The sequence below is a fragment of the Watersipora subatra genome, chromosome 7, assembly GCF_963576615.1.
Source record: "Watersipora subatra chromosome 7, tzWatSuba1.1, whole genome shotgun sequence".
Lineage (NCBI taxonomy): Eukaryota > Metazoa > Bryozoa > Gymnolaemata > Cheilostomatida > Watersiporidae > Watersipora > Watersipora subatra.
The window spans coordinates 31,482,940-31,509,598 of record NC_088714.1 but is presented as its reverse complement, the minus strand read 5'-3'; the positions used below and the strand labels follow the sequence as shown (position 1 = coordinate 31,509,598).

Below are 26,659 nucleotides of genomic sequence, written 5' to 3'. Positions count from 1 at the left end.
CTAGTCAGGGCCACTGGCATCCAATGTGATATCGGCAGCATCCTCTGCTTTGTTCATACCACATGCTGACTTTATGTTGCCAATGAATCGTACATTCAGCTCCCTGTAAATTTCATACATGCCTTGAAACCCATAAGCATACTTCCAGAGCTGATGTGAATTTTCACTCACTAGCATTTTAGTTGTAGCAAAAATTAACACTTAATTGTTAATGTTGTACAAGCGATAGCAGAAAATGCGGTAAGGAACATTTTGCAGTGTTTAGTCAGTGCGTGTAAATAACGGAGAGGAAATTTGCATAAAAACATTTTCACCTAATATAAACAATATATAAGCAATGTTATATGTTAGCTATGAAAAGTATCTGCACTTCCATCTTCAAAAGAATTCCCATTCATAGACATATACAATATTTCAATTTCACGCATGAGACAGTGGTTTTCATCAACTTTTCTGTTTAGCCTTTTGTTTTATACAAACAACACGCAAACTTAAAATGGCTGACATATATTCTAATCAGAAAAAATGAAAAGTTATACGACCTAAATATTTGTATGAGTAAACCTCTAAAGCTGACAAAAATATGAGTGTACAGGATATGGATAGCCAGCTAGAATAGTGTTGAGAGCGATGACAAATAAATGCAATGAATTCTGTCATACAAACAATGATTTTTAATAAAATCTACCCAACATATATTTTCTGTAACTGGCATGATTTTCTTTCCATTAGAATGTTTTTAGGCATAAGCCTTCAATAAAGACCAAATATGACACAGATTGATGTAGCGGCCGGTACCATTGGCAGAGTTGAAACGGAAGGCTAATTACTTGATTCATAAAGCATTAGGTAAACTAGAAATAGGTGTTAGTCAATTAGAAATATTAAAATAAATATAGTTGCATTTTATATAAGAATAGTCATAAAAAATGTAATAATTACTCTAAACATAAATGCCCTGTAGAAATCACCTGAGATGACTGGCAGTAGAAGCAGCCTTGCTGAAAGAACTACCTTTAAATATTTGAACTCCTAATAATCAAGTTGGTAGCTTAGCAAAACACGGCAAAGAGAAAATTTCCATATTTATTTTGAATGCTGATTATTTTGTCTTTACATTTACTTGTACAATTGCATTCCATTTACTGTTGCACAATATTTTTGGTTTGAATAAATAGCTAACATTAAAACCTTGCTCCTCTTTGAGGATTATGAGCTAAAACAAAATAGTGCAACAGGGTTTCTTTCTAGACAGTTTTAGAAAAAATTTTTTTACTTTTTTTTTATAAAAAAAAGGGTAAATTGATAGGCAGACCGGTAAAACCTACACTAAGCATTTTCAAGAATTCAAGTTTATTGAACTTGAAAGCTTTATTGTCAATTACTAATAAATACATTATTCTGTGACTATTTAGTTATGATATATATATATATAATGAGCACACAGTGCATCTCCCCATTCTCACATATGAGTACTTGAATATTTCTGCTATTCTATGCTATTTTATTTTATTTATTTCCATTTGTAGCTGCAGTCTATTGGTTTAGAACACTAGACCTGTAAAATACATCAGCTTGAGGTGCAATTCCCAAAAAGACCACTGGTTGTGGCAAGTGCCTCCAACCAACCAAATTTGCTCTCCGCCAAATAAACTTGTGCAGTCAATTACACTCTGAAAGGCAATGAACTACCTAATTTGAGCTTGGTATGAGAAAAACTTAAAACTAGTACTTTTATAATTAAAAGGCAGCAAAATTCTTAAGTCAGCACCAGGTAGAAGGTTGTCACTACTAGTATTTAATGTAAATTACTGTTATAACTTTTGATTCCAGAAGGTTTTAGCCCAATGTTCATCATTTGCTGTTGTAGGTTATTATAAATATGCATGTGAAGGTGGCTTAAAGTTGGTCATCCGGTCACGTTGTAGTCTTGCTCCATATTACTGGAAACTTCAGGGTATAGAATCAAAATGTTTATGCTAACTGTGTCAGAGTTTATAAACAAGGGGCATGTACCGTAAAGCCTCTATTTGTACGCCATGGCTTTGTATTTTTCAATCCTTTTCCAATAGTGGCATTTTATCAAGAGTGACATTTGAATAGAAAGTAGCACTATAATTTTCAGCAAGCTCATCAGAATTTTCGGAAGATAAATTTCGAACAAAAAACAGACGAACCAATAGTAAAGTCACCTATATTCTGCATCTTCTTTAGGCAGACTGACATTGGTGCCATGAGCCTCAGCATTGGTGCCATGAGCCTCAGCATTGGTGCCATGAGCCTCAGCATTGGTGCCATGAGCCTCAGCATTGGTGCCATGACCCTCAGCATTGGTGCCATGAGCCTCAGCATTGGTGCCATGACTCTCAGCATTTTTGCTGAACCATTTTTTGTACATGTTTTATGTATCAGTCAAAGTTAAACAAGGAACTACATCGACTAAAAATATTAGCTGGGTGCAGTTTTTAAATATTGCGATAGTATCGCTTTCAAAGTTGTAAAAAAGAACTGTAGGCCTACAGCTTTAAAGTTAAAAATTAAACTTGAATACACCGTAACAATGGGTACTATTACATCGTATGGCGTTCTTCAAGAGTATTCTCATAATTCATCAAGATACTTTAAAGTTCTCAGGTAAAATTGTAAACGACATTTTATGGACGATTCTGAAAACAAAGGATATGGTTAAGATCTTAATGAGTTTGAATCAGACTAGCTTTGGTGATTGTAACGATCGATCATCTCAGGTACGCCATCACCATGGCAATCACTACAGGAACAGCCAGAGAATTAAGTATTACTAATGTAGCCGAGTCATTTTTAATTTAATACTACCTTTATTAGTAATTTACTATTAATACTTTAGTATTAATTCATTATATTTATTATTTTTGGACACTTTTTTACTGATCCCTTTCTATTATGGCTTCGCACAGAGCAAATAATGTCAAAGTAGTAGTCAAATAGCAGTGGCGTTCAATTAAAGGTGGTGCTGCATTTTTCAACCTCTTTCTTATAATGATGTTCTATTAGAGGTGGCTTTCAAATAAAGGCAGCATTTAAATAGAGGTTTTACGATATATACTGAGAATGCAGTGTGTCAAGAACAGCCATTAATTAATTAATTAATATTCCATTAATTATGAAACTTTTCGAGTGATTTTTCCTACTTACAAGAGGAGTGATGGCACATCAAGTACGACGATAAGCACGAGTACACCAATGACAACAAATCCTATTCCACTCGTTATGTACACCCCTTCTTCCGACTCAACCGCTGGTAGGTTCATGGCCTTCTGCTCCTCCGGTATCAGCGTAGCAACGATCTCTTCCTCTGCATTAAAAATGCAAATAGTCTAAACTGCTAGCAGCTAAAAACCAGTATAAGATACAAGAAGGAAAAAAGAATGAAAATAAGTTGAAATTTTTCCAAGCTCTATTTATCTTTAGCATACTGCTGCAAAAGTAGCCTATAATCTTGCATGTACCCCATAATCCTGCATGCTTAGCCCATAATCCTGCATACTTATCCCACGGGGGATAAGGCTGGATCTATTTCTTTTATCCCAGTGTTTGCGGCCTGACAATTTTTTTCACAAAATAGATGAGGTAATGCATTTTTTCTATGGTAGTAGTTTAGGAAGGTCATTGTTAGTACAGCTAGCAATTACTACAGTTAGTAAACTCAGTTAGTACAGTTGAAAGTCAGCAACATAAATAAATGGCAGCACTTCAGGCATGTCACTAATCTGTGCTATTACTACTGAAAATTACTCTATTAAAGTAATTTTATCCGCTCCTTAACAGCTTTAGCTAAACGCAGAGCCTTTTCTGCTCTTTCAAAAGCATAATTCTTTGTGATCATTCCGCTAGAGTTGAATTGATGCATATTTTAATTACTACGGTATAACAAGCGCATGTTATAGCATGTCAGCTCTTACCTGGACATTTCTCTTTAACAAAGCACCACTTGGGCTGCACTTGCAGATACAAGACGTTTTTGCATGTCTCAGAGATTAGCTCATTCTCATCAAGGTTACACACCTGTGAGCGGTATTGTTTGCCCCACTGAAAACCGCAGCTAATTCCGCAAGTAGTCCACTCTGACCAGATCGTTCCACTTCCTTTTAAACGAGATACAGACAGCCAATCACAATCTACTGTACATTAGATACAGTACATAGCAGGTATAATATTAATGGTACTCTACTAAATAACGTAAAACCTCTATACCATTAAACCATGTAAACCACAAAATAGCTAACGCTATATCTAAACAAATCTAGCATTAGCTACTTTTGTTTATGTGATTTCAAAGATAAAAGGAGATAAACCATACATTTCTTTCTAAATGAAACATTTGTGTGTTGATTAAGTGCATTAATATACGTTATCTACCAGAGGTCAGCTTACCACACGTCACATGATAAAAGGAAATAAACCATACATTTCTTTCTAAATGAAACATCTGTGTGTTGAATAAGTACAGTAATATATGTTATCTACCAGATGTCAGCTTACCACACGTCACAATTCTCTTATCCTTCTCAATATTGTCGATGTACTGACCACTTGCAGGATCTGTGATCAGAAAACAACAATGAAAGTAAGTAGTATACAACGGGTTATCAAATCATTGGTTTAATAGGTTCGCATAGACAAAAGGTTTTAAGTTTATTAATATCACACCCCCTTTTTGGCTCACTGGGAAACAGAAGTGTGGTATTTTTATAAAATTTCTTAAAACTTTCTGCTAAAAACAGTTCAAACTAATTTTACTTAATTGCATCACTTTTATTTCTGTTGGTGTTTAGGATTTGGGGCTTGAAGATGAACTTGCACAAACCTTTAGCAGATTTTATCAGAAACTATCCATATTTTTCTATCATTTGTGATTGTTTCTAATGTTTGAGGTGATCTGACAGCCAGGATGTTTCAAAATTAAAATTGATAAAACTTGATCAGGGGTTTAAGCTCTCAGAAGAAAATATGTGCCAAAATAACATGACTAGTTGTTATCATTGCTATAGTTGATATCAGCTGTTGCGTTCTAGTTGCAGCATTATGTCTTTCTATTGTGTTTGTCTGTACAACTATAGACGTCATAATCACACCTTGGCTTGATCTGAGTGTTTTACCATGATCAAGTTGATCATGTTGTTAGACAGAGGGATAATTCATACCTTTACACTTGAAGGTGAGGTTAAATTCTGCCGGAGCTTGGGTAATCTCAGCGAGCTTGCAGTTCTGTTCACATATATTCTCAAAGCATTTCTTCTCAGACTCATCTACAATGCACTGCCAGCAGTCTACGTCACACGTAGAGTTGCTCCAAGATTCTATAGTCCTGTAGCTGTAAGGTGAGATGCCACAAAGTCAACTTCACTTTAGAGCATAAACTCTTGCCATTATTTCATGTGTTTAAATACAACTTTAGAGCACATATGCTAGTCAACCCATGTCTACCATCTTTATAAATAGTTGTCTGCTTTGTAAGTAAATTGATTTGGTTTGCAAAAAAGTATTTTACAAATAGTTAGTTTCCTGTTAACATCGTAGTATTAGTAGAAGTGTTACTAATATTTTATTTAGTTTCTTGTTGACATCAAACTGTATTACTCAACGTTTTAAACACACGTAATTCAGATGGAGCAACGGAGTGTCGTGGTACTCACCTATACTCACAGTTTCTGATTCTTGTCTGGTTTGACGAGCCACACCTTTTTACCTTCTGCCACTCTTCCCATTCTCCCCATAGCCCAAATTTTGTGCAGGTAAAAACTACACACTCATTGTTAGTGTCTGTTTCAAATCTAAAATTTCATTAAAATTAGCTAGAAGCACAGTTATTTTAGATTAGACTTATGAATTATAAGGAACTGTGTGTTGCTATTTAATTGTAGACTATGAAAGTGTGGATGTGAGTTGGCTCTTATTTTGAAGACACTCTAAGAGTCCGACCATCGAAAAGCCAAGGATAAAGGTCTATTATGAAGATATTTATCATAATTCTATTGCTGTAAAATTTCAAATGTAGTTATTCATTTACTAGCTTTGATTTCAAATTAAAAACTTCAAACAACAGACCAGGATGCATTTCAAATTGACTGCAAACTTCTTGGCACAAGGTTAGAATAAGTATATTAAGGTCACTTGCATTTTAATTATTCTTAAGGTGAATGCAGTTGAGTGCTTCACACGCAAATATATCCCAACCTCAGAGTTTGAACGTTTCGGTTCTCAAATCATTTGTATAGAAAAACTGAGGTCAAACTGCCTAATACCATGTGAGATGGGAGCCAATATACTGAAAGTTGGTAAAAGACTATAATAGGCTAAAACGTTATAATATAGCCAAGAAAAGTTTCAAAATATCCAATTTAAAACACATCGCATTTTGTTGTAGATGTTGTATAATTTTTTTGTGACCAATTAAATTCAATGCAAACATTTTACTGTTAAAGATAGAAATGACAATCAATGATTTTTGTTATTTTGTCGGGTAAACTGCTTTGGAAATAATATTACCAACTAATTTTGGTAGTTAACCAAAAAGTATATATTTGTACTAACACAGGAATGAAGAAGCTAAAAGAACTTTCAAATTGTTGACTATTTCAAGATATAATAAAAAATGTTGGAATTAGAAGCAGGACTGTTTAGGACTGAGATGCTAAGTTGGAGGTTTATAAAAGTCGACCAATTTACATTTCGAACAATGTTGTCTATACCAAATGAGTGGACAAACCTCTGAGAGCAAGTTTGACTGAGATGAGGTGTATTAGAGCAGTCGGCATATCTAGTCCTACTACTTGAACCTCCCGTTCCGCACTCTCCATCTTCCCTCGCACAAGTGCTCCAATCACTCCATGACAGCCAGCATTCTAGGTTCTCCAGCTCACATGGCTCGTACTGTAAGGTACTACCAGAGCAACTGTCTTCCAGGCATTCTCTTGTCCTGTACCAGAAGTAGAACCTGAAACAACTCTTCAAGCCATCTAGTTATGGTTGTTAATAGTTTTCAGCTAGGTTATATGAAGGACAGAGTTAGTTTAATTGTAAAAGTTGGACATGGTGAGACGATAGATCTTAGCTTGTGTTCCATCGCGGTAATGTCACATCATTATTTATTACTGCTAGTACCCTAGTAGTCTGGTGCGCGGTGAGACATCGTCATTTGTAATAAGTATCTGTTCAATTATTCCGAAGGAGCTCGATTGGTTCAGGTTGTAGCATGCCGGGCAGCCAACACGCTAGTTGCTGGTTAGATTGCCGTACGATGCTACCTTCTTTTCCCCAAACTCGAATCAGGGTTTCAGATCAACCGATGGATGAAAATAGCTCTTATAGCAAAAATTTCTTTCAGCAATCGGCATATTGGTCTAGTGATCAACTATGATTATAACTGGTAAAAAATGGAACTGCTAACAACACTGCCTTATAAACTAAAAAGCAGCAGTCTGCGTAAATCTTTTTCTCATGTAAAATCGTCCATGAATGTCAAGCCTACAATTGTTGTGACCACTTCACGGTGCGCCACCATGAGGCTTGCTTTAGGAATTTTCCAGAAAATTCCCTTCACATGGCACACCTAATGACTAGCCCTAATCTGGCTCACTCTTGAGTAGGCCACTTGAACAGTGGCAATAGATAGTCTAGCCAAATCGTTTAAACTCAAATAAATGAAACGATAGAACATAAGTAATTCCCTCAAAGCAGAGGCTACTTCGATGTTTACCAGTTCTCAAAGTTCGATCAAGGCATTTTTAAGTGCCTAACAGAAAATGCTAAGTATAGTTCAAATGTTAATTTTATATCAAAATATTAATTAATCTGGGAGTAGGCGTGGCCAGTGCTTCAAAAGGCCAGAGATGTGAACAATAGACTAGGTGGACGGAAACGCATCTAAGCTCAAATTGGTATGTGCAGCCGCCAGAAAATATACATATACTCATGTGTGTGTATATGTGTGTATGTGCATACACATAAACATGTAGATGTATAGGCCTACATCAAAATGTATTCATATACGCATATATTTAGTAGACACTCTCACAATGAAAGTAATCCATTTCGAGAACATACAGGTATGTTCTCGAAAATATTTCTCGAAAATCCCTATAGCATAAATTTTATGCTATAGAAATTTTACGTTATACCAACCATAAAATACCTGTAAATAGCCTAATCGGTTATAAGATGGTTACGAACTCACCCCTTTGGCCCTTTAAAAAGTAAAAAACTTAACTTTCTAATTCAATGACTGTACGGTAACTATATTATTATTATTATATTATTATTGGTTTGTATTGACAACTTTTCTCGTTTTCTTATTACTTTCACTTGGTTTAGGGTCCATGATTATGGTAGCTTTACGTTAAGTTAAGCGCACACCTTCAACATCAATTTAAATAATTGTTTTAAACTTTTTTTAGTCAGCAAGGTCTATACTGCATAGAAAAAACTACAGGTCTAAAATCAAAATATATATTCACTATATTAAGAGTGGTACCTATTTGTCCATTCATTTGTCCAAAGTCAGGATAACAGGCTAAGATGAGAGAGTGATTATAATGGGACCCCAACTCATGACATTCAGCTTGGTAGACCGACACTCGAACTCCTGCACCAATCCACTTCCTTAACGTTTTTCTGAATAATTGAGCAGCTACCTATGTTCTACGCTTTATCAGCACACATGACGGTCTCTCACATCAAACACACTAGGCTGTCTTCGTATATATAACAGAGTTACTCCTATACATCAGATTCTCGCCTGAGTGCGGCAAAAGAGAAAGTGGTATTTTTAAAGCTATCTATGAGAGAGCCTACTGTACATGTACATATACATGTAGATATTCAGATCACTCAAAATGTAGTAGTAGAAAACATCCTTCAAAGCAATCCTAGAGACCCTTATACGTGCCAGCCTGAAGTATTGAGAAATAAAACCAAAACAATAAAACAGAAGGTAAAGCTTGCACCACCTTTTATCTTCGATAACTCCTAATGATTTCATAATGACATGAACATGTAGCACCTGTTACTGCGTGTCATAGAGCAAGAGCATTTACTCCATGTTGTCCAATCTGAATAGCAGCCAGGAATTGCACATGCTGTGTAGTTTGGTAGGGGGTCAATACATTCAGTACTGTTGATCACAAACTCTATAGCAGAAGGGTTTTCTGGGTACACGCAATCCCGGAATCGCCTGTTCTTGAAACAATTGCAAGGTTCCCACTCACCCCACTCAGCTGCATAGTAGGGGCAGACATAGGAGCAGCTCTCAAACCCTTTGCACCAGGCTAAAAAGATTGTTTTGCAATAATCAACATTTAAGGAATGATGAATGTTTCCCCCTCAACGACTGCTGGTTTGACTCTGGCACATAATATGCCATCATTATGTGGTCTCATTATGGTTTCACTTGGTCTCATGACAAGTTCTGAGTCTGTTTAAAAAGAATCTCCGTCTTTTTTAACCCTGTCCAAATTCTTCTTAAACATTTTTAATTGCTCAGTTTTGTTGGCATCATTGATCATTCTAGGTACCCACCTGCAGCACACTTTATAGTACCCAAGATTTTAATGAAAATGGGATGTATTGTTCCAAATGAGATGCTCAATTATTCAGCAATTTCCTTAACTTTTATCCCCCCCCCTCCATCCTGACATGCTTGTTCACTAATCTCCAAAACTGTTAGCCCATTTAAAATCTTTTGTTTTGGTTTAGACAACTTTCACAATATTGACTTTTTATTCTCAAATGTCACTTGGTGTGACTCCATAACTTAACAAAAGTCTTATTACAGCTCTCTGTGCAACATGTAAGCAAATTTCAAGAGGGGCAGCCATTTAAAAATTTTTTTCTATATTTTTTTCTATAGCTTAAATTCTAATAGTCTCCAAGTAGTTACAAAAGTTTACAATGTTAAGACAATTCCTAAAGGAACATAACTCCAAAATATTATGCATGTCAACCTAAAGGAAACCATCTTTACTCGTCGAACCACCCTTGCACTTCCTCAAATGGTTAATTCTTTTAGTTCTATCGGTCGAGTAAGTTGCCAAAACATTTAAACGAAGACATTATTAAAAAGGCGCAATAATGAAAATGGTTATAAATTCTTAAATGCACTTAAAAAAAATGAAAATTCATTGATACGAAAAAAAAATTCGTTAATAAAATCCATCATTAAATATGAACCCAAACTTTGCCAAAAACATCGCAAAAGTGACGAGGTTTCAAACAGTAAAAAACTTGTTAATGTTCAGCAATTTGCATGCGAGTGAATAACTCATTCTATTCTAACAATCCTTGGCATGGTCACTTTCTTTCGCTTTATTGATACTTTTTAAAGTTCCATATTTGATTCCATCTATGTGTCAATTTCATTTTTTACACCTTTTATGAATTTCTAAGAAGGAATACTGCTCATTGCACTCGTGCCCATATCTATAAGGTCGCTAGTGTTCATAACTATGTGGTCACTGTTCCTTGCTATATGGTCACTAGTGTCTATAGCTTTACAGTCGCTATGGTGTATAGCTATAGGGTCGCTAGTGTTCCTTGCTGTATGGTCACTAGTGTTTATAGCTAGGTATACAGTCGCTAGTGTGTATAGCTATAGGGTCGCTAGTGTTCCTTGCTGTATGGTCACTAGCATACCTGCCAACTCTCACGCATTGGGCGTGAGATTCACACAATCACCCCAAAGAAAAAAGGAAAATGCGTGAGCAATGCGTGAGATTTTTGCCCCAATTTCAAAAATTTTATATATGGTATCATTGATACATCAATTACTCCAAAACCAAATCTCACGCATTGCCCCACTCTTGGGTTGGCAGGTCTGGTCACTAGTGTCTATAGCTTTACAGTCGCTATTGTGTATAGCTATAGGGTCGCTAGTGTTCCTTGCTGTATGGTCACTAGTGTTTATAGCTAGGTATACAGTCGCTAGTGTGTATAGTTATAGGGTTGATAGTGTTCATAGTTATAGGGTCACTAGTGTTCCTAACTATATTGTCATTTATCATACGGCCCCTTAGTCACAATATAAACAATTTTATTTGATGAGCAAAGAGTAAACTACTGCATACTCACAGTTTTGGGAAGGGTGAGTGGTTGTTGGTATTTTAAGAGTAGTAGATGTTGTTACCACTTCCTCAAGAGCCAGTTCGGTAGTTGTTATACCAGTAGAAGGGCTTGATGTATCAACATTGTTTGTTTCAAGCGCTGCAGAGGTTGTCGACCCGCTTCCAGCTGCTGAGGTACTGACTGAACCTTGAGTTGTGGTAGTAGTTTCAGCAGCCATAGTAGCTGCAACACTTTCTGTGTTAGATGTAGAGGTACGGCGAGAGGTAGTAGGTGTACCAGCGACTGTGCTAGTAATGGCACTGGTGGGTGTACTAGTAATGGCACCGCTGGTTGTACTAGTAATGGTACTGGTGGTTGTACTAGAAGTAGTAGTAGTAACACTCTGCTCTGTGCTTGTAGAAGATAATGTATCTCCTGAATTGATGCTACTAGTGGCTTGACTGCTCAACTTAGTAGGTTCTGTTGCAGCAGACGTGCTTTCCTCTACAACAACAAATAACCGTGGTAACGCAAAGCTGAAATGAAAAGAAAAGTCATATTATATTTATATTTCTTATGTAGCATAGACCTAGTAGTGTAGTATTATTATGACACTAATAGTACTCTATGAATCAATGCATTCAAAAGCTCAATGATATCTTATTTGATTCTGTTAATTGCCTCACCTTTTGTACAATGATTCTTTTTTGTGATAAAGGTTTCAAAATCCTGCATAAACTATGCCCAGAATATTTGTATTTATCCTTTCACACACATGATAGACATTGTTTTCTGTTCATGACACCAACATATTACATCCACTATTGTATGTTTCAGTTTATGAACTTTCTGTCACTACAACCTACAATTCACCCTCCCTATGAATCTGTAATATTATCATAATGTTAACTTTTAAAACACTTTTGTTCAACTAACTTAATAGCTTTTAGTCTTGCTGTCTTTTCAGTTTTGCTTTGGCATATAGCAAAGAACATCTTTTTGATGATGATCACTAATGTCAATAACAAGTTATACATTTATCTCACCACAAGTTATATATTTAAAGTTTGTTCCGATTGTTATATATGTTGATAAGACTGTAAAAACTGAGATTATGTAAGAATAAGACTCGTAGGAATGCATGAACAGACGTTTGCTGACCAAGGTAAGCTGGTTCATGAAAAGACAACTCTAAGGTCTTTTGGGTGGGAATAGGTATTTTATAATCTGCTATTGTTTTTTTAGTTGACTTTTATCTGATAGCCAAATGCGTTGATGAGCTTCTTAGATTAATCCATTTTCAGTTTGTAGTGAAAGAAGTTATTTTACAACTGATACATGATTGGAGGACATTTGACAAGCTGGTACACAATTGGAGAACACTCAAGTAAGTGGTTCATGATTGGGGAAGAGTCAAGTAAGTGATACATGATTGGAGATACGTGAGTAAGTGGTACATGATTGGAGGTCATGTGAGTAAGCGGTACATGATTGGAGGACATGTGAGTAGGTGGTACATGATTGGAGGACATGTGAGTAAGTGGTACATGATTGGATGACATGTGAGTAAGCGATACATGATCGGAGGACATGTGAGTAAGTGGTACATGATTGGAGGACAAGCGAGTAAGTGGTACATGGTTGGAAAACAGGTGAGTAGGTGGTACATGATTGGAGGACAGGCGAGTAGGTGGTACACCATGGGAGAACAGGTGAGTAATTGGTACATGATTGGAGGTCATGTGAGTAAGCGGTACATGATTGGAGGACATGTGAGTAGGTGGTACATGATTGGAGGACATGTGAGTAAGTGGTACATGATTGGATGACATGTGAGTGAGCGATACATGATCGGAGGACATGTGAGGAGGTAGTATATGATTGGAGGACAGGCGAGTAGGTGATACATGATTGGAGGACATGTGAGTAAACGGAACATGATTGGATGACATGGGAGTAAGTGGTATATGATTGGAGGACATGTGAGTAAGCGAGAAATGATTGGAGGACATGTAACTAGTACAGTATTGGAGAACACATGAAGCATCCACGTTTTAATTTTTTACCACTTAGAGTTTTAAAAAAAGGGTTCATTTTTTTTGATATGGCGTACATGATAAGACACTATAACCAAGCCTAGTATAATACATTGAAAGTAGATAGCACATGTGTGGTTATAAATCATTAAAAGCTCTAGCTTGAGGCCTTCATAAGTGCTTTATGTTTGAAGCTACGATAATTAATTTTGTGTTTAATAAAAATGTGCTTTGTAGAAGCTTTAATATTTTCATTTTATTCGTTCACTAGACTAGAGTAACTACTGTGTTGGTCCATAGATATATATACCTAGGTATATATATCTATGTCCATAGGTATATATATCTATGTGTTGGTCACATACATAGATCTAGTAAACCCTAGATTGGCGAATAGCTATCATTCCAATGGAGCAAAAGTGAGGCCTATAATTGGCTGTTGTTCTCATGACGTTACGTCGAGGTGATGTGCATCGCGGCAACTGAGCCTTCAGCTGAGCAATGAGTTTAGTAGTGAAAGCATGCTTGTCCTACTAGTTTGTAAGTCATAAACGTTACAATAAGACCAAAATCTTGGTGAAATGTCATCAGAGGAGACTACAACACCCCAGGTATGGGAACTCACAATAAAAAATTTAAATACTTGGTACTTGCACATGTACAATATCATTGGTTCACATTGTAAGTTACAACACGAAACAAACTAACTACCAACTCAACTGAACTTACTTGTTTTATCATGGTCTCATAACAACGAACATACCTTTCTATGATTATTCTGAATTGAAAGTGAAGTGAATGATTGCTTGGGACTATCAAAAGAAAGAGTGTCTAGACTGATTACAACAACACATATTACAAACTTGTCTCTCAGCTGATAGGGTTGTAATCTAGCATGGCATGATTTATCAAATGCCTTTTTTGTCTCATTCCAAGTAAGGTAATGATATTCATTCTACTACCTGTATGTATTGTTAATGTTTAGACTAAGAAAAAGTCAAGCCGCAGCTGGTGCTGTGCCTATGGATGTTCAAGCTATCCTGAGAAATGCCCAGATCTGGCGTTTCACCGCTTTCCAAACAAGAAACGAGCTAAAACCCGTAATGCTTGGGTAAAAGCGGTGCGAAGACAGGATTAGACTTCAACATCAATCTCTGTATTATGCAGTGGACATTTTCAGAAAGACTGCTACAAGGTTCCACCAGGTATTGGAAGAAAACCAATTCTAAAATCTGATGCAATACCTACAATATTTACAGCTTATCCAACCTACCTTCAGCCAAAGCTGTAAAAAGACGGACACCAGCCATAAGAAGAAAAAGCCTGCCGAAATGTGGAAGAACATCTCAGACAGCAGCCAGCACCAAAATACCTGACCCTGAAAATACTATACTTGGTGATACTACTGTTCATGATGATGAGCAACCTGCAGCTTCTGACAATCAGGACACACCTACAGCCTTGACTACGAGCTGCTGACATGGTGGTAGACCTAAACAACCTGCTGTCACGCGTATGTTTCTCAATATTAAAAAGAAGAATCAAAACTCTACAGCAGAGAGTCCGTCGATTAGAGCAGAGGAATAGGATTCAAAATAATTTGATTACAATACTGAAAAAGGGCAATAAACTTGACAATATAGAGCTTACACCGATGGATGGATGTCTAGGAGAATTATTGTCAAATGAAACCATAAACAAAGCTAGTAAGACTAAAAAGACTTACAGCAAAAAGGTAAAAGAGTTTGCCATAACATTGTTCTATTAATCTCCCAAGGCTTATGAATACCTGCGGACACTTTACATTGCCAATTCATGCGCTATCCGATCATGGTTTGAAACAGTAGAGTGCCAGCCTGGCTTTTTGACAGATGTCATGAAGAATTTGAAGAATGCCATCCGCAGATAACTGCTTTATATCTCATTTGATTCATTAGTTTGTTATTAGTTTAATTTCTATTTGGTCACTCTTTGTATTATCAATGATATAGAACCTTCTAAATCATTGGTATTATCCATTACCATGTGTGTAAGATTCTTGCCTTTCTCATTCAAAGTCAGTTTTATATGTTATCAATAAAATATGCAGTCTCACATGCACAAACTATGGAAAAATTGAGCAGTTTTTAGTGTTAAATCAATAGGAGTTCGTAGATCAGCTGATTCGCTTTACACATCACCATGACGTTGTGTCATGCTAATTATAGGCCTCACTTGTTTTGATTATTCGCATATCTAGGGTTTACTATATCTATGGTCACATATTACTAAACGCTATGTAAGAAAGACAACGCCAAATTTATGGTTGTACTTAGAACTAAACAAATGCTTCTCTACTGTGTCACGTTCTACCATAAATGTCTCTTTGACATTTGTCCCAAGTAGCCTTCTCGGATACACATGGCGAATCTGAGAGTGCCACATATTACGAGTGTAGTTTGGTATTATAGCTCCACAGAGTTGTTCATTTAAATATCTCAAATAAAGGGTTGAATTATATATGATGGATTGTGGAAAAGGCAGTGTTTCAGTTACTAATTATTTTTAGAGTATTTGAAAATGAGTAAAGAGTATAAGGAATAGTCTCAATATCATGGGACAGCTTGAACTGTTTTTTTAAATTTCTCTGAGCAGAATAGTAAGATATTCTCAGATATAGGCAAAACCTTCGCTGAAAAGTACCATTATAGAGACCAAACAAAAACTCATTGATTCAAGACTTACATGTACATGTTACCTCCTCCACTGCAGTAGATAACTCAACTCATAGTCACCAGACAGTGATACAATAAACCTGCTCACCTGGAGGCGTGGCATCTGCCGAGTTTGTTGGATTTGCTGTTTCAGGGTCTTGGGCTAAAAAGGTAGTTGGCGTTTCAGCAGTCGCCACGGTGACTGTAGTATCATCTAGAGGATAGTTATCCCAGCATCTGTGCAAAATTAAGGGTTAGTTAGTTATACATACATATACATATATGTATAAACTATGCATATACAGTATATACATACAGTATATATACTGCATCTATATACTGCATATTATATACTGTATATATACTGTATTTATACTGCACATATATTGTATGTATACACTGTATATATACTGTATGTATACCTTATATGTACCAATATACACAATATATATACTGTGTGTATACAGTATATATACAGTGTACATGTATATACTGTATATATAAGGGACTAACTAGATGAGTGCCCAGTGTTGCTCGAGTGATACATAGGTCTTTCAACAGAAAGTTTATTTTTATTTAACATATACAAAATTTACCACTTTAAATTTTAAACTTCATACCATGAGAAAAGTGTTTTGTGCAATTCAAATAAATTAGGAGAAAAGTAAAACAACAGTAAAGGCGTTTAAATGTGAAATAATTAGCAAGTAATGGTTAGATAGTCTGCTTGTCTACAATGATTGCAATGAAAAATGATTTGACAAATAAAAATATTTAAAACTGGTATAACAAAATAAAAGTAATAAATATGTTGAGTTAAGAATAATAATTATTACTTAGAAAAGTGTGTATATAAAAAGGTTACTGTTGCAGCAGAAGCTCGTTGTATTCAAACTTTTGATGAACAATACTGGTACCTCTTGATATTGGTACAAAGGTAAAAAGGAGACAAACACAAAAAAAATCAAACGTACTTTGTCTGATACATGTACTTTCTCTGACCGAACGGGAAAAGAATGTAGAGGCTATTTCAACTCTAGGTAATACAATTGCCCATGACATGTATTTAGCTTTTACAGATTTATGTAAACCAAAAACATGATTGTAATTTGAAACTGAAATGGCACATTTAAAAATTACAAAATAAAAAAACAAGTAATGGTAAAAACTAGCTTTAAAAAATTAACAAAAAACAAACACAAAAGGTAATATTAATTAATAAATTGATAATAGATTAATGAATAAGTAATTGCACATTTGGAGTGTGCAATTGCGAAAAGGATATACAGGATATGATAAGAACAATGGAAATGATAAGAACTGTTCTGCCCTGTGATTATGCCCGCTTGCTTGTTGACTTGCGAGTTTTAATGTCTTAAGTTCTAATCCACTACAAAAGCGATTTTTTGTTGCTGAAACTTTATCGCTATAACTGGACAGACAAACGACAGACAGACAAATCTTGAGAATTATATATATAGATATATCGACAATATATATATATATATATATATATATATAATATAAAAATACCTTATGAACTTAAATCTGAGTAATTTAATTACGTTTATCTTTAATCCATATATGTAGATAATAAATTTAGTGAATACCTTTTTTAGTAAAGAGGTTAATAATACACATCATATTCTCCATTTACATAACTAATCGTCAAAGACAGTGATGAAAGATTCACTTTAGCAGGGCATTTTAAATATTATAATATGTTTGATAACAAGTCATTAACAGTTAACCATCGATATTTGAAGCCATTTTGTAACATATTTAACAACCAGAGATTTGATATAACACAGTAGTCACTTTGCAACATATTTTAGGCACGCAAGCATTATCTTTAGTAATTGACCTGCGCGATAAGTCACGCACGCATACACCGAATTATTATTAGTATTCCATGAGGGCACAACTCTGGATTAAAATATTGTGGTTTCTCACATGGGTACTTAACTTCTGATAAGCTTTTTTGAAACTTACAGATCCCAATATGCAGTAAAGCAGAATGATTTCACATCGCTCGCATGACCTTCTCTACTATAACTAGTTGAACATAGGTAGGTATATTTCAAATTCAACAATATACAAGTTAGGTCAGTAACGTAGTGTACTCACCTATTTCTCTCTCTTTCTCCAGTTCTGCAATCACAAAGCCCCCATTCAGACCAGCTGTAACCGCAGTCACATGACTCTTCAACATGTTGCGTGTCATTACACTCTTGGGTGCCTCCGAAGTCTATGTCGGCTGCCGATTTGGCTAAACTGCAGTTTCTGCTTCTGCTGTGGACACCTTCGAGGTTACCGATACCACACGGTCCACACTCACTCCACTCCGCCCAGCTTCCATAGCTAAACGTAGATAAAAAATGATATGAAATTGTACATGAACTCAAATTATAATCTGTTTTTCATGGTTGCCATGAACAAGAATTAGTAGCTCTTCTTGTGACTTGTTAAATTCTTGATTACCTAACATTTTAAAAACTAATAATAAATATTTTATAAAATATGAACAATAAATATTTATTAATGGCAACTGTAATGTGAGTCTAGGAAGTGATATTTAATGTGGTATTGAACTATTTATATTAATCTATTTATATATATATAAAATCAAGTGTTTGTATGTCGTCATACATCCAGTTATTGGTTACAAATTTTAAAATACACAGGCTAGCACTTAAAAAGTCGAGTGCACAGTGGGAGATCATGATGTGTATTAATTATATACACAGTTATTATGAAACATGGCAAGGTGGCTGCATGGTTTAGGGGTGGCGCCCTGAACCAACCAGAGGTTCTGTCACTCAAACTAGCAGATCAGTAGCTATGTTAGTAAAAAGGACAATATTACATGATGCAAACCACTATTGAACCTTTGAGCGATAGTGCGCATGGGTTTTTAGGGAATTTATCAACCTGTTCTTATTGTTATGGAATGCTGCATTGCAAGTTATAAACTTTAGCCTGCTGTTGATGCAATGATGTAATGTCGTGTTTTCAGCATTAATTTTGTTGATCAAAAGTCCAGTTTTTTATTATGGGTTATTAATGGTCAGTCTGCCTAAATGGGCACTACTGTCACCAAAGCTGAAGGGCACCGGTGTGCAATAGTTTTAATTTTTCAGCTAGGAGTAAGCTATTAATGTTAAATAAGATTAAAACATTTGATACCATTTGTACTATACCACGTAACGGTATGTTTTATCTGCGCCATTTCATGTCTAAAGATGAACGCACACAAAATTTTAGTAGATTTTATCAGAGAGTATCAGTTTTTTTTTTATCATATGTGACTATTTTTGTTGTTGAGATGATTTGTTTTTTAAGGTGTTTCAAAATTAAATTGATAAAACTTGATTGCCATTAAAAAGTTTAGATATGATCACACTTTTGCTGCAAGAAGACCGACAGAATAGAGACACACAACGCTGCAACTGGAATGCGATTGTTGACATCAATAATGAGACACAGGCGGATGAGCAACTAGTAACGTCATTTCGGCCCGTATTTATCCCCAAGCATTTAAACCACGATAAAAATGTATTGATTTCAATCTTAAAATAATCTGGCCGTCAGATCACCTCAAACATCAAAAACTATTGCAAAGGATAAAAAATACCGATACTTTCTGATAAAATATACTAAAATTTTGTGCGCGTTCATGTTTAAACCCCGCCAGAACAGTTGGATTAATAATACCTGCTGCATTGTTCTTTGCATTGGTAAGGCTGAATGTCATTCTCAGAGCACACTCCTTCGAGTGGATTTGGGTGACCATGAATACACTCATATCCACGTCTTCCGTACTCGTAGTTGCAGTCACACTCATCCACATACTTCTTGTGTGGGCAATCACAAGTCACATTTGTCACGTCATTCTCCACAAGCTCTAAATCACCTGCAACAACATGACAAAAGTTTAATGTTGCAGTAGTGTTCTGTTATGAGCAAACTGGTCTTTGTAGGAACTGCTATGTATTGGCATAAAGAGAATAACGCTACTAAAAATCCCTCAAATTTCTATCGATATCGACATTACGTATCAATTTAATTATCGATATGAACATGATGTATTAATATATTTATTGATTTGGAGATTATGTATCGATTTAATTGTCAATATGGACATGAGGTATCAATTTATTTATCGATATCGACATTATGTATCAATATATTTATTGATTTGGACATTAGGTATTGATTTATTTATTGATAGAAACTAAGGATCTGAATCAGTGCCAGTCTAAATATTTTAAAAAATCTTTTAAAACTTGAGATATTTTTACCAATTCGCTATTGATAATATTGATAATTGCAGCAATTCCTCACTACTTCACGCTTAAGCTTTTGTGGCTTCAGTATCTCGGGGAGTAAAAATTATTCATTACAATTTTAAAACAAACTACAACTCAATAAAAAAAACTAGAATACATTAAATACATAAATCTCTCTTATACTCTGGTTCAGTGCGATCTTTCCGCGAGCATCATTGTGTTAGCGAATGCCGCGGTTCGCTTTTTTCTTGTTCCATTCTGTAAAGTTTAAAGTTGTAGAGTGCTTGTGACACCCTTCATCATGCCTCATGAATGTCCATGTGTAGAGTGCTTGTGACACTCTTCATCATGCCTCTTGAATGTCCATGATTGTATAAATTGCCTGATGATTTTAGAAAAAAAGGGAATGGCCTACGATTAATGAAAAAATGACATCATTAGATAAGAGTTCATCAGTTTCTATTTTGCTGATGTTCATTTTTCGCGGAGGCGTTAGTGCCAATTAACTCAGAAGAGTGAGAGGTTGGTCCCAATTAATCACGAAGAGTGAAGGGCTGGTGCCAATTAACTCTGAAGAGTGGGAGGCTAGTCCCAATTAACCACGAAGAGTGAAGGGCTGGTGCCAATTAACCTAAGAGAGTGGGGGCGGCTGATCCCAATTAACCTCGAAGGGTAAGGGACTGATCCCAATTAACTCTGAAGAGTGAGGGGCTGGTCCTAATTAACCTCGAAGGGTAAGGGGCTGATCCCAATTAACCACAAAGAGTGAGGGGCTGGTCCCAATTACCTCCGAAGAGTGAGGGGCTGGTCCCAATTACCTCCGAAGAGTGAGGGGCTGGTCCCAATTAACTCTGAAGAGTGAGGGGCTGGTCCCAATTAATCACAGAAAGCGAGGGACTGGTCCCAATTAATCACGGAGAGCAAGGGGCTGGTCCCAATTAATCACAGAAAGCGAGGGGCTGGTCCCAATTAATCACGGAGAGTGAGGGGCTGGTCCCAATTAATCACGGAGAGTGAGGGGCTGGTCCCAATTAACCTCGAAGAGTGAGAGGCTAGTCCAAATTAACCACGAAGATTGAGGGGCTGGTTCCAATTCACCCGAAGAGTGAGGGACTACTGTAGTATCTTAGGCTGCAATATTGATGAATATAATAAACTGATAGCGGTTATTACTCAGTTTTAAGTGTTTCAACAATTCTAGCCCGAGCAGCCTACTTATATTCATACCTGTACAACATAGATCACAACATAGATCACAACATAGATCACAACATAGATCACAACATAGATCACAACATAGATCACAACATAGATCACAACATAGATCACAACATAGATGAATAACTTGTTATGTTTTAGAGCGGGTGTTAATGTGTTAAATTCTCCATTTTTAATGAGTAAATTATGCCAACCAACCGCGAGCCAGGTGTATAGAAAGCTGCTTCTATTTACTAGCATTGTCAAACTAAATTCAATTATTTTTTTCTGAAATCTCACATGTCTGTCTGTCCATCATTCATATGCCCAGTTATAGCGATGATGTTTTAGGAATGAACAAATAATGTTCTAAGTTCAATAGCAGTACTTCGTACTGCTATTAAACTTAGAACTCTGGTTCTGCAGATAGGCATGTCCATTCACTACACCACATTGCCTACTTGTCATACTATAGGTTAGCTGTGCACATACTTATTACACCTGCCAATCTTTAATGCTGATTGGTTAAAAAAGCTTCAGCTAGGACGCTTGAAGATCATGATTACGTGAGAGATCATGGCACAGTCTTTTGTCATATTGCTGGCTTCAGAGGGATAAAAACGGCTCTTATTGTAGTAAAAATTGAGACTAGCTAACGTTGGTACTCAAAGTTCATTGGGTAAAAAATCTTAGCCAATTAAAAATAAATTTTTTATGCAAAGACTTTTTTTATTGCCCGTGCACCGTCGGGCATTCAACTAGTATTAATAAATAAGTGCCGTGGTATGTCCACCTGCGAAAGGCTCTTACGTACAATGTTCAGGTTATAAATGTCTTTTAAAAACCATATTGCCAATTGCAACCAAACTTTCAGGATAAAAAACTTGCAAAGCATTCAAACATTCATCCTCCACTTTTATTGAAGTCTCAGATAATTGAGTGATGACAAGAAAAAAATGTGAATCATTCAGAATAAAACAAAGAAAAATGGCCACATAAATGCCAGAAACAACACCGATGTGTTGGCAGACAAAATTTCAGAATTTTTACTCACAAATAGATGGCAGCTCCAGTATGTATCCTTCATCATTCCTACCCTCTATGCAAGTTCTCGCAAACTCAAGGACTGGCTGCGCACCACAGAAGCAGTATTCTGTCCATTCTGACCACATAGGACAAGAGCTCACACAGTTAACTCCTTCCTAAACAGAAAATTGATACCAAAGTAGCCATCAAAATTATGGTGCTACAACAGTGAGAGGAATCACTTCATTATTTTTCCAATTTTCTTTATATATATTAGAACTGATAACAAATTCCACTTTGTGATTGTGTGTGCAGGTGAAAACGCTGCTCTTTTTCACATATTTTGTAAGATTATATTCAAACTTTACATACACACGCTTCTTGCCTTTTGTAGGTTACCAAAATTATTTAGTTTTAAAACTTCATCTGGTTTCCAAGACTCAGTTTCTTAAACACCAGCCTAAAGTCTATCTGATTGGAATCAAAATAATCCTGGACATCACTGGGCTTACTATTAGCTGAAACTGAAGCTGACAGATTTTGGGAAACCAGTTTCTTTCTATTGAAACTTATGTTTAGTGCAGTCCGATTCTCTCAACCAATCTATATATATATATATATATATATATATATATATATATATATATATCAGTGTTTGTCTTTTTGTTAAAAATTGTGTCCAGTTATAGCAATTAAAACCTAGCAATTAAAAAATTTGCATGGCACCGGTTTTGATCTCGAGACCTTCAGATCTAGAAGCAGCGAACTTAACCATTAAATTAAGCTACACGGAATACAATGGATTCATATGAGCAAATAGTCATTACATTAGTTAAGATACACGTGCCTAAAGCGCTTGCTGATTGTTTCCTGAACGATTGTTGAGCCGGCCCAAGTTGAGGTCATTGTTTTAGTAAAGATTTTAGTAAAAATCTAGCTTTCCACTAGCTACTCACATCAATTAGGTAATCATTCTAATACCCGTGCAACATCGAGCGTTTGGCTAGCTTCTCATAAATGTGTAATAAAACTTTTTTTAATTTCCTCAGCCAATTGGAAACACTATGCTGCTATCAACTTTATTCTTCAATTCTAGCAGAACATTAATTTTAATTTTAATGAGTCATTAATTTTCGACACCAACAAAACAAAAAATAATTAGAATCTGAAAGTATTACTTACAAGAAAGATTGTTTACACGTGAAACAGCTGGTAAGTTACTGCACCATAAATATTGCGCAATAGAGAGGAGATCTTTAAGCAAAAAATACCCCAAAATTAATGTTGGTGTACTATGAGACAAATTGAGTAAAACTAATCTATAAAAATTAACTGCCTACATACAAAAGGTACATCATTTGAATCCCTGTTGTTAAATGTTGAAGGTAGGAATCAAAACTGAGAGCTCATTATTTCGGTAAAAAGACATTTGGTGAAAGTAAAGTGGCTTGGGGGAGCGAGACGCAATCACACGTACAAAAATTGCTAAATAACTCACAAGTTTGTTTATGTTTTTATAAGGCTATTCAGACAACATACTATATTTAATACGAATACAATGATAACAACAAGCAAACTTTTTGTATTGTTAGGGAGGATATAACTATGGTTGGTTCAGTAGTCTTAACATTCTCTCATGTGTACATAACATTCTCTCATGTGTACATAACATTCTCTCATGTATATATATAATATTGTATATAATATTGCTACAAAACCTGCTTAAAATTGGAGACAAATAGTTAGTACATTGATGACTAACAGAGAGTTTACACCCAGAGTTTACCTGCAATTCTCGGCTCTGCTCACTAACGCTGTATACAGTTCCATCAGCACAGTTGCAACTGAAGTACTCAGGTGGCAAAGTAGTAGTAGAGGTTGACGTAGGTGTGGTGCTAGTCAAGGTCGTACTTGATGTTGTTGTCGTTGAAACCGCTCCTGGAGTTGAAGATGTCAAAGGGTTTGAAGTCGCTGAAGATGGTGGAATCGTTGTACTTTCTGTCTGACTTGTTGAAGACGATAACTTCATAGTCGTTGTTATTGCTGATGATGCAGCGGAAGTAGTTGGTATCGAAGGGATGGTAGCAGAGGTTGAAGCACTGGTTGAAGTCAAGGTCGGTGTCGAGGTTGATGTTGAGGTAGTAGTCTCAGGACAACCACTTCGCTGATAATTGCTGTATTGTTCACATGAACTGCAAAATTACACCCCAACTAATCAAACTTATGTGAAGTAGAGATTGAAATGTCTTTCTTTAGATTTTTGTTGAACCTTCCGTTGCAACCTTCTCTATGATTTTAAAAAAAGGCTAAGCAAAATGACTGAGAGTGGAACCTTATTGTACAGAATCTTTTTTATAATCAAAAAATGTAGATGACAGACTTCAAATTTTCTATTGTAATAATTTTTATAAAATATTTGTAATGACTTTTTGAATCAAGGTAATGGTAATCTTTTTATTGATAAAAACGATGCCAGTACTTAGCAGAAACTGTTGGTCTGTAAAAACATGAGCTATTCTACTTTATTGCATAGCTCAGTATTGATTGATGAATCAATGCTTTTGTTTGCCAGGTAGAAATATTTTTAGAAGTTGATTATTTTGATCAAATCTGCTTAAAAATTTTGCTATGAAAAAAGATTAGTCTTACAATAATCTGAAAATTACATACTGAACATGTTAAAACTAATAAACACTGCGTGTTTGGTCTAAGTAGAATTAGTTTTTAGTGCTATAGTAACTTTTTCAAATGCAATAAAAGACAACTAGCAATAAAAGACAACTAGTTGCTTAACAGACAATTGAAGCAACTTAAATACTTCAATAACAAGCCAGGTTATTTAAGTATTTAAGATATGTGAAAATACCTTTCACAGACGTCAGTCGCTCTAGGTTCCTCATCTCTCGGTGTCTAGAAAAATACGAATAACTTATTATGAAAGCTTATTTATATTGGATAACAAAAAGTGTACAAATATTTTGAGTTGCAGCTAATAGCTGTGTTAATAACACCCGATTTTATCGACACCCCGTGTTAATAACACCCTATATTGATTACACTCTATGCTAATAATAATACCCAATGTTAACAACCTCCTATGCTAAGTACACCATATGTTAATTACACCCTACATGTATGTTAATTACTCAATGTGTTAATTACACACTATGCTAGTTACACGATATGTTAATTACACACTATGCTAGTTACACGATATGTTAATTACCCGCGATGTTAATTACACATTATTACATATTATGTATTAAATACTGCTATTAGTATTAATTAAAACATGAGAAAGTTTTAGTTTGAAAAAGAAATAACTTGTGGCCTGTCAGAAATGTCTGCTGGTAGGCAACTAGTTCCATCAACATATCTATGCTATGATTGCAAATGTTGTTGGAGTTGCTCTGCTTATAATTTTGAATAGTGCTTTAGCATCATAATTGTTGTTTTTATGGCTGCCAAATAAAAAAACAACAAGATGAATTAGAAACACTATATCAACTGATAGTTTTTCTAATTCGTCTTATATGCAACACAGTATAAACAGTTATCTAATATTTATATCAATAAGTTATTTGTTGTTAAATAATCACAAATGGTTTTAAAAAATTATCAGTGAAAACATCTGTTTCTGACTGGGAACTTCATAGTATGCAACTTAGAGACTCAGTTTAGCAATAGGTATATCAATAAACTACATGCATTTGTTGTAAGTATTAATATGTGCAAATGCAAAGTTATTATATTATTAGAGATGTGTACAGACCTTGATTAATAAGAATAAAACTAGGAAATTACTAGTGAGATAACATACAGTCATAAGTTAGTATATAGTTATGAGGTAGTATATAATTAATTATAAGGTAGTATATAGTTATGAGGTAGTATATAGTTATGAGGTAGTATGTAGTTAGGAGTTAGTGTATAGCTATTAGGTGGTATTAGCTATGAGTTAGTATATAATTTAAAAATAGGGCATGAAGCACTTTCTATTGAGTATTTTTATAAATTACTATTTTAAGTTTTTTTAGTAGAGTACACCAAATGTAAAATATTCCAGAACAAAGTCTTATAAGGCAACACAAAGTTTATATAACTCTTCAACAGTTAGTTGGAAAAAAATTGAAAACCATAAGAATTATTTATCATGTAACTTTGCAGATTATGTATGTAATAACACAGCGAATTAACTAGTAACTATAACATTACTCACATAGCTCTCCAATTGACCTGTTATGTTGCTTGTTATAGTCAGAGTCAAGCAGTCAACATAGTAGATGATGTTTAAACACCCAGTAGAGCAATTACTAGCTCTCGTACAGTTTAAGTTCTCCAT

General features: G+C 35.4%; 1 protein-coding gene across 1 annotated transcript; it reads right to left on the bottom strand.

The window, feature by feature from the left end:
• Nucleotides 1–26,659, bottom strand: LOC137400672 (serine-rich adhesin for platelets-like). Its single transcript, XM_068087004.1, is given in 18 exon segments — nt 1–103; nt 2,193–2,378; nt 3,175–3,334; nt 3,942–4,124; nt 4,522–4,581; nt 5,184–5,353; nt 5,676–5,813; nt 6,749–6,958; nt 9,041–9,305; nt 11,104–11,580; nt 15,915–16,042; nt 17,798–18,166; nt 19,520–19,758; nt 20,400–20,476; nt 22,346–22,493; nt 24,104–24,509; nt 25,184–25,227; nt 26,537–26,659. Coding segments are annotated over 18 exon segments (3,486 nt in total).